The following is a 9,017-nucleotide window of genomic DNA, read 5'->3' as shown; positions in this document are numbered from 1 at the left end:
CTTTGCATACAAGCTCGAGCGGTTAAGCTTCTGTTTCAGGTGAGGCGTCGTAGTGGCTTGGGGAGAATTCTTGAAGTGGCCGGTACTACAGTCTTTTTCAGGAGTTCGAGAATTTCTCGACGGTCGCTGCTTCTAGTGTAAGGCCTGAAGACGTTTTGAGCGGCTGGCTTGCGGTTCCGAATAAGGGTGTCCTCTTACAACGGGAATTATTAGGTTAATGTGACGATCTCTCCCATGTGTCCCCGCCAGAGCGTCTTCTCTACGGCAGCCGAACCGGTCTGCGTGGGGGAAGAAGCGGGAAGGGAAAGAGTTAATAAACGCTCTCCCCGCGTACAGCGAGGAGGGCCAGTTTGTCTCCCGCTAGCAATGTGTACAGTCTCCTGTCTGGGCGCCTCATCCCGCGCCCTTCTCAGGGCACGTTGGTGACCCGGGCATAGACGTCTTCGGGCTCGGCCCCTAACAACCCCATAACAATTCTGGCGACGAGGTAAAACCTAAAGCATTGCATTACAATTTCTGCAACCATGCCTACCTACGGAGTTTTGGAGCCGTTTCATGGGGAAGGAGCAGCCTGGATCTGGTACCCGGAGCTTGTGAAGCTGTTTTTCGACGCCAACAGCGTTCCCGGGGAAAAACAAAGGTCTGTGTTCCTCACGTGCTGCGGACCACTCACATACTCCTTGCTGCGGAGCCTAGTGATGCCCAAGACGCCCGACCAAGTCTCCATCGACGAGATATTCAGCGTACTCTCCAGCCACTTCATTCCAAAGCCTTCAGTGGTGGTGTGCCGCTTCAAGTTGAACAGTCGCCAACGCCAGCCAGATGAGTCCGTCAACGACTACACGGCATCACTAAAAAGGCTGTCGGCGAACTGTGAGTACGGCACCTTCCTTTCTGACATGCTGCGGGACAAACTCGTTTGCGGCATTAACGATGCGCCAATGCAGCGGCGATTGCTTGAAGAGCCAAACCTGACGTTCTAGTCAGCAGTACAAATTCTTGTTGCGATGAAGACCGCCAAAACTGACTCAAGCATGCTGATGCAAGCGCAGGAGAGGGCCGAAGCTCAATCAGTTCACACTGCAATGCGAGCGATGAAACAGACAGTAAGCTGCTATCGCTTTGGAGAGCCACACTACGCGACAGCATGCCAACATGCCAAATCCAGGTGCAACGCTTGCAGCAAGATAGGGAATTTAGCAAGAGTATGCCGCTCTGCGAAAACTAAAGACGCGACGCCGAAGAACGTGTGGAATAAGTACAGCAAGCAAAGGCAACAAAAGCAGCCCGTGTATAGTCTTGGAAGCAATGAGAATGTTTCTGCCCCCAATCCGCAGGTCTACGAGACGTGGCAAATGAACGGCGAGCAAACAATTCCATCCTTCATTGCAGTTTTACAAGTTGCAAGCAGGTCTCTCCGAATGGAGCTGGACACGGGGGCCAGCGTTTCCGTAATGGGTGAAACTGCATTTCAAGAGCGATTTCCCGATCTCCCAGTAGATCCTTCAGACGTGATACTGAAAAGCTACTGCGGAAGACTTACGCCCGTTAGGGGCAAGGTCATCGCGCCAGTCCAATTGGGACGGAGAGAGGCTACATTGCCATTGTTTATAGCTCCTGATCACTGTCCGACTCTTCTCGGGAGAAATTGGATCAGTGCGCTACAACTTGACTTCAATGACGTCAGAGCTGTGGAATACCTTACAAATATTGATAAGCTCCTCGCTATATGCAAAGGTGTATTTTCAGAGGGACTTGGAACAATGAAAGGTGTGAAAGCGAACATTGTTGTCAAGGCAGATGCAGTCCCCAAGTTTTTCAAGCCCCGGACAATTCCTTTCGCGCTTCAAGAAAAGTCGCAGCAGAGTTTGCAACGAGAGGGTCTCAACGCCCGTCAGGACGTCAGATTGGGCAGCCCCTATTGTTCCTGTGCGCAAGCAAGACGGCCGCGTGCGCATATGTGGCGATTTCAAAGTAACAATCAATTCTGCAACAGTGCTGGAAAAGTATCCCGTGCCGAGAGTCGAAGGCCTGTGGGCGAAGCTTTCAGGAGGCCAACAGTTCTCAAGGCTAGATTTGAAAGATGCTTACCAGCAGGTAGAGCTTCATATCGACTCACAGAGGCTTGTGACAATCAACACACCTCAGGGCCTTTTTCAATACACTAGACTGCCTTACGGAGTAGCTTCAGCGCCAGCCATTTTCTAGAGAGAAATGGAAAATTTGTTACAAAGCATGCGGCACGTCACTGTGTACTTTGACGATATCTTAGTAACTGGTCTAGACAGGGCAGATCACCTAAAGAACGTTGCCAGTGTGCTACAGCGCCTACAAGAAGCAGGTCTCAAGCTCAAGCATGCAAAGTGTTCATTCTTAGCTCAAGAAGTTGAGTATATTGACCATGTCATAAATGCAAATGGACTAAGGCCGACACCAAAGAAAGTAGAAGCTGTCGTTAATGCTCCGAGTCCGAAGGACATCAAGCAACTTCAACGCTACCTCGGACTAATTAATTTTTACAGGCGTTTTCTGCCTAAACTCTCGACAGTGCTTCACCCTTTGAACCTCCTGCCTAAAAAAGAAACTGCATGGAAGTGGACAAGCGTTGAGGAACAAGCATCCAGAAAAAGTAAACAACTATTCACCTCTGCGCATATACTGCAACACTTTGACTCCTCAAGACAAATTGTTCTCAGTTGCGACGCCTCACCGTACGGAATTGGAGCAGTCCTCGCACATCGAGATGAAACTGGGGAACATCCCATTGCATTTGCATCGAGAAGCCTTCTTCCGGCAGAGAATTATAGTCAACTGGACAAAGAAGCCCTTGCCATGATTTTCGGTGTCATAAAATTCCATCAGTACTTATGGGGTCAAGATTTCCAAGTGATTACGGATCACAAGCCTCTGCTGGGACTCCTTGGGCAAGACAAACCTACTCCTGAGAGATCATCGCCCAGATTGATATGCTGGGCAATTACTCTGTCAGCGTACAAGTACAAACTTGTGTAACGCCCTGGCACCTGCATCAGCAACGCCGACGCGCTGAGCCGTTTACCGCTTCCTACGGAGCCCGGCGCAGTGCCCAAGCCTGCTGAGATTTTCATGCTTGAAAATGCGTATCCACGACTTCTTTCGCCATCCGCCATTGCCAAAGCCAGTTATCGTGATCCTGTGTTATCAAATTTACGTCGTGCGCTACTTACTGGGGATGAACTGCCAAAAGGAAGCGAGTGGGCGATATTTCAGAAGAACCGCACAGAGTTTAGCGTGCACGAAAACTGCATTCTACGAGGAACACGCGTCGTCGTTCCCAAGCAACTACAAACAGTTCTCGACCTACTTTATGAAACCCACCCAGGCGTGGAGAAAATGAAAGCAGTTGCAAGAAGCCATGTCTGATGTGATGGACTTGACAGCAGCATCACAAAGAAGGTGCAACTCTGCAAAACCTGTCAAGAACATCAGATAATGGGACGGAAAGCAGAATCGAATCCTTGGCCATTTCCGAAGAAACCATGATCGAGACTGCATGTGGATTTCGGTGGTCCATTTCAAGGCCACTGCTTCTTCGTCTTAGTCGACGCCTACTCTAAATGGGTAGAGGTGGTTCCTGCTCGTGCGCCATCAGCGGACGCCACGATCCGATGCCTGAGAAACATATTTGCAACTCATGGGCTTCCAGACTTCATTGTCTCTGACAACGGCACCACATTCACCAGCGAGAATTACGCTGACTTCTTAAGCAAGAACGGCATTCGACGTACCCTGATCCCTCCATACCATCCAGCGTCCAACGGTGCAGCGGAACGTGTTGTACAAACAATTAAGGGGAAATTGAAAACAGCGGCTCCTGGAGACTTCCAGACTAACATTGACAGGATCCTACTTTCCTACAGAACCACGCCACACGCGTTTACGGGAACCCCTCGTGCAGAGCTTCTTATGGGCAGGCAGCTGCAAACTCCCATTCAACGAGTGCATCCCGACATGAGAGCACGCATGGAATTCAAGCAGTTAGGGCAAAAGGTGCGCTCCGACAGAAACGCACGGAGAAGCACTTTGCCTCCAGCAGGAGAGCGCGTCTTTGTTCGGAACTTCCGATCAGGCCCATCTTGGTTTTCTGGTACCGTCAATTGTCCCACAAGTTCTTCGTCTATTCGGGTAGAACTTGAAGACGGAACGCTGTGGAATAGACACGCGGACCATGTGCGACCGCAAACGACGCCTGCCAGTACCTACGACGACGAGGATCATTTTCCGGCATCAGCCGCGACAGCGGTCAACGAGCCGCCGCCCCCGTCTTCCCCGTATCCCTGCTCGAGTACCGAGCCACCGACAAAAGCATTGGCGCGCTTTCAAAGGTCAAGCGGCATCCCCTCGGAACGCCAGCTTCGAGGGTCTTCGCGGGTTCGGAAGCCTGTGGATTACTACGGACTATAGAAGACAAACAAGGCATTGTTGTGCGCTTGTGCTGTGCTGCAGGCTTCATAAGAGAGGGAGGAGTGTGACGATTCCTCCCATGTGTCCCCGCCAGAGCGTCTTCTCTACGGCAGCCGAACCGATCTGCGTGGGGGAAGAAGCGGGAAGGGAAAGAGTTAATAAACGCTCTCCCCGCGTACAGCGAGGAGGGCCAGTTTGTCTCCCGCTAGCAATGTATACAGTCTCCTGTCTGGGCGCCTCATCCCGCGCCCTTCTCAGGGCACGTTGGTGAGCCGGGCATAGACGTCTTCGGGCTCGGCCCCTAACAACCCCATAACAGTTAACCTTGCTCTCGTCGACAATGTTCACCTGGAAGCAATGTAAGAGGCGTGTACTTTATCGGGAATTCAATTACTGATAAGCGAGGGAGGGCTGAGTTATTTCTTTCAAATACACTAATAAAGGTCGACGACTGGAATAGTTGGTATTGCTTCATCTAAAAACAGAAAAATGACAACACATAGATGTGAAGCAAAAAAGAGGAGAGTGCGCTACAATCAGAAATTAGTTTTTTAAAAAGAAGACAACAAAGACTCACACTGCGAAGTACGCGCACAGAACCCAAATCAGTCAAAGGGCAGAAAGAACAGAAATTCATGGCCATTTGACCTTCAAAGTAAAAAATTCGCTTTTCAGATAACTCGATAGTACGACCGTGAGATACAGTCTTGGTAAATATTTCAACTGGAATTGTTCCCATCGCATCAATAAACTCCTAAATCAACGGGACTATGCTGGATATAAAAGCAATAACCGCGGCAGAATCAGCCGCAACTGCTGCGTCTATGCAGTACAATTGTTTCAACGCCGCCTCACAATTCCTCTGTTACTTCTAGCGCCGAGTAAACGACGAGGAACTGGAAAGAGATTTAGGAGATGTACAAGACTGAAGACAGCAACTTTGTAGGGGCGCATTGAATTACGAATGTTTTCCGGGTACCCCTGGCACGAGCCGACAGAGCACATGTTCGAGTTATTTCTCGAGAAAAGACCTTAGCTATATGGCAGCACCTCAAGTCAAAACTCCTTGGCGTTTCATGTACCCCTAGTGACCATAACAAATTCCTATTCTAATCTCACCACAATGGTACACTCAAACGCATGAGACATGCCAGTGTGGGCAGACGACTTAACATTTTGGCAGTGTACTGCCTTGAACTTATTAACTTGAGTGCTGGCCTCCGCGTCTTTGATCCTCGTCTTCTCGGGCACGTCAGGATAAAAGGGCTTAGGAGAAACTATTTACGAAAACGGAAAACGCGCCACGAGGAATAATTACCTGATCAATCGTCATGGCATCACAAAATTATAAATTACCCAGGTAGCACACATTGCCTGGCCCACCTGGGGCCCGTATTGGAAAGTTGGGCTTGGGCAACCACAATAACACCCATAAGAGCCCCTTTAGAGATCAAGCGGGCAAGCCCAAATTGGGCTTGGCCATGTTTCTTTCATCTGGGCATCATATAGGCGTGGAAAGGGCTAACTGAGTGCATAGTCCCAAATCTGGCCCTCTAGGGTCCCGCTTGGGGAATTTTAGGGCTGATGCAAAGAACATTTAGGCTTTTTGTAGGAAAAGCCTGGGCTAATCTGATTGGGGCGGCCCACTAAAAAGCCCAATAGGTCACGCATAAGCCGCGGCGGGGCTAAATACGGGTATGCCCGCACATTGCATATATGGGACTCTTGAGGGGTACTTGAGGGTAGGTCAGACGGAAATGTGGAATTCATGCAGAAAATTCCTTTGCTGCCCACCAAAAACCTAATATAATTTCCGCATGGCCGTTAGCGGGGCAGGCAAGTGCTACTTCCCGCTTCAGCCCACATCGGTCTCTTGTGGGGCAATTTAATGCAGATCTGATGCAAGTGTGGGCCTAAAACAAATAGAAGACTGGCTAGTCCGATTGGGGCTGGCCACGCAAAAGCCGTATAGGTCCCGCATGGTTAGCGGCCGGGCTGAAAAGTAAGCACACCCCCCCGCTGCCCACACGGGTATTTCTTTGGGTACTTGCGGGAAAATGCAACATATATTTTTAGTCCATGGGGTAAGATTAAGATCAGCCCAATTGGGGCGGCCATGAAATACCGCAGTAGGCCCCAAATTGGATGTAGGCGGGCTTACATCTCTGAAACTTCACCACCCTATCTTTAAGGCACCGTTTTATTTATGTAAATCATGTTATACCGAGATACTTTGTTGGGCGAGTTGGTACTTATTCATTATTGATATAAACAGCGCGAACACGAAAACAAGGGACAAGCGCATGTACTGTGGCTTTCTTGTTTCTTGTCCCTTGTTTTCGTGTTCGCGCTGTTTATATCAATAATGATTGTTATACCGGCCACTAATTGTCTCTTCTGGAAGTTTCACATAACCGTCCAAAGTATAACCATGCCATGAATAAAGACTATATTTTTACTCTAAAAACTACGTTAATTTTGTAGTATCGACAGACAATATGCAACAGTAACTGTTTCGCTTTACGAGCATGTGCTGAACGACTTCCAAATATTTCCTGTGGCATTACTATTCTACACACACCACCGAAATAAATATTCAGACAAACATGTTGGGGGTGATGTGGACCAGCCCGCATTATTGTAGTGTTGGGAACAAATTTCTCTCATGTTACTGGGTGTCGCATACAAGCAAAAAAAAATACTGCTTAATATTTCACACTTGATGGATATTGGAACTTGGGCAGCCCCGAAAATGCCAGATTCAACTCATGAGGGCAGCACGTGGGTCAGCCCGAAACGGACTGGCCTCCGCAAATGTCGCGCATGTACAATTTAGGTATTGGCGGGATTAATCGACTTAAACATTGAAACCTTGATCAATGGGATAGCACTGCCTTTACAAACGTGGAACCCATTAATGATTCTGGTGTGCTGCTCACATTGGTCTACCCGGGCTGAATGCGGGCAACCTTATTTGGGCTGCTCGCACAGATACAGATTGGGACCGATCGCGGCAAAATTGGGCAGCCCACGCGGGGCCCCTCTGGGTACGTGTTGCAAATCCCGGATGGGGCCCGTATGGGATGCCCCCCCGTCATAGCCCCATTTGTGCTACTTGGGTACCTTTATTCGCACTGCAAGTATGGGCGGTCAAAAATGATAGTTCTGTTCTCCCCTTCAGTCGCGCCCGCGGCGACACGCAAAAAAAGTCAATAAGCCGCCATTGCACCCTAACACGCCTTAATTCTCCCACGTATCTTGGGAGTGTCCAATGAGCGGGCGCGGCCAGTAGGCCCATGTGACATAAAAATGGAGGCCGTGTGGCGCGCGCGCGAATGTATCGCGCAAATGTTTGGTAAGCGGTCGCCAGGATAAAGTTTTAAGAAATAATTGTAATTTATGCATGCGCCACGCAAACCTTTCAGGTGCATTTGAATACTGATAAAGACAACATTTATGCATTCTGTGCATTCAATATAACCGAAATAGCTTTACAGGGACCATTCAAGAGCCCAAGGAAACGCAGTGAAAGTGATATCAGTACGTGTCCATATCCTAAAGCTGATTATAAGATACACCCCTGTTATGTGTGCAGTAATTACCCCAAACTTGATAGGTGGCTGGTCATCACCGGCATATGGTCGTAAATATGCACTGCCCTCCTACATCTCCAGAAATCTATACTGTGAAAAAATGGGTGCAGCCTCTCATTGCGAACGTTTTCTTAACCTCCCCCTTCCTTATTGAAATTGAACCTATTCGGAGGGAAATGTAGGAGGCCAAAATTAGCTATCTCGAAAATCCCAACCTGGCCTTATTGAGTGCACATTGGGGCTTTCCCTGCATTACTCGCGTTGCAAACTTCACTTTTTAGGTTTTGCTAGTTTAAGACATTTAGACATGGTGGTTGCTTAGGTGTCTTGGTGTCGGTGGTCCACATCGCGATGTCGGCCTAGATGTTCTGCTTCGGAGTGGGGATATGTGACGGTTTTTTAGCCAGCGTGAATAAGGTTGTGGTAAAGAGTAAAATGGTGATGACGAACCCTTGCTGGGTTCTAACACTGTCAAGCATGTAGGAAGAGAGCATTTCTCAGCCTTGTGTTCAGTCAAGAACGCTCAAAATTAGGCCTACATGCACGCACAACATTCAGTTGGGAGGAGAACCAAGAAAAATAAAACAAACTGGTATTGAGACGAAGTATTAAGCTCAGAAAATATCCTGAGCCAAGGTCACCCAGGCAAATCTGCCAATCAGAACGACCGACGCAAGCATATGCTTGTGGTATGCTTGTCTCGGACGAGACAAGCATACCACATTGAAGATACGCAATCATGATCACGTGGGTTCGATGCGATCAAAAGCTTTTCTCACAAACAAAACTAACTGGCATGGTCTGACCAGCACAAAGTTGGTCAGAAATATGGTGGGTGAGGTGCGGCCCGTCGTCTGACCAAAATGTGCAGTTATATATTTTTATCTACCGTATGCACTCCGATTATTGTAACACAACATATTAGAAGAGCTTTCCCACGCATGAGACTGGCGAAATTTGGGAAAGGTTTCTAATTCTTAA

General features: G+C 48.7%; 1 protein-coding gene across 1 annotated transcript; it reads left to right on the top strand.

The window, feature by feature from the left end:
• The first annotated feature begins 524 nt into the window (after nucleotides 1-524).
• On the top strand, nucleotides 525-983 carry LOC146193320 (uncharacterized). Its single transcript, XM_084600516.1, has one exon. The coding sequence runs from the start codon at nucleotides 525-527 to the stop codon at nucleotides 981-983; it is 459 nt and encodes a 152-aa protein (XP_084456642.1).
• The last annotated feature ends 8,034 nt before the right edge of the window (nucleotides 984-9,017 follow it).

This window comes from Amblyomma maculatum, chromosome 4 (assembly GCF_055883805.1).
Source record: "Amblyomma maculatum isolate TAMU_Amacu chromosome 4, ASM5588380v1, whole genome shotgun sequence".
NCBI lineage: Eukaryota > Metazoa > Arthropoda > Arachnida > Ixodida > Ixodidae > Amblyomma > Amblyomma maculatum.
The sequence above is the reverse complement of the archived record's forward strand: the minus strand, read 5'-3'. Positions and strand labels throughout refer to the sequence as shown.

Bases quoted from the DNA above. Each gene is read 5' to 3' on its own strand.
- LOC146193320 (XM_084600516.1), top strand. From the start codon at position 525: ATGCCTACCTACGGAGTTTTGGAGCCGTTTCATGGGGAAGGAGCAGCC.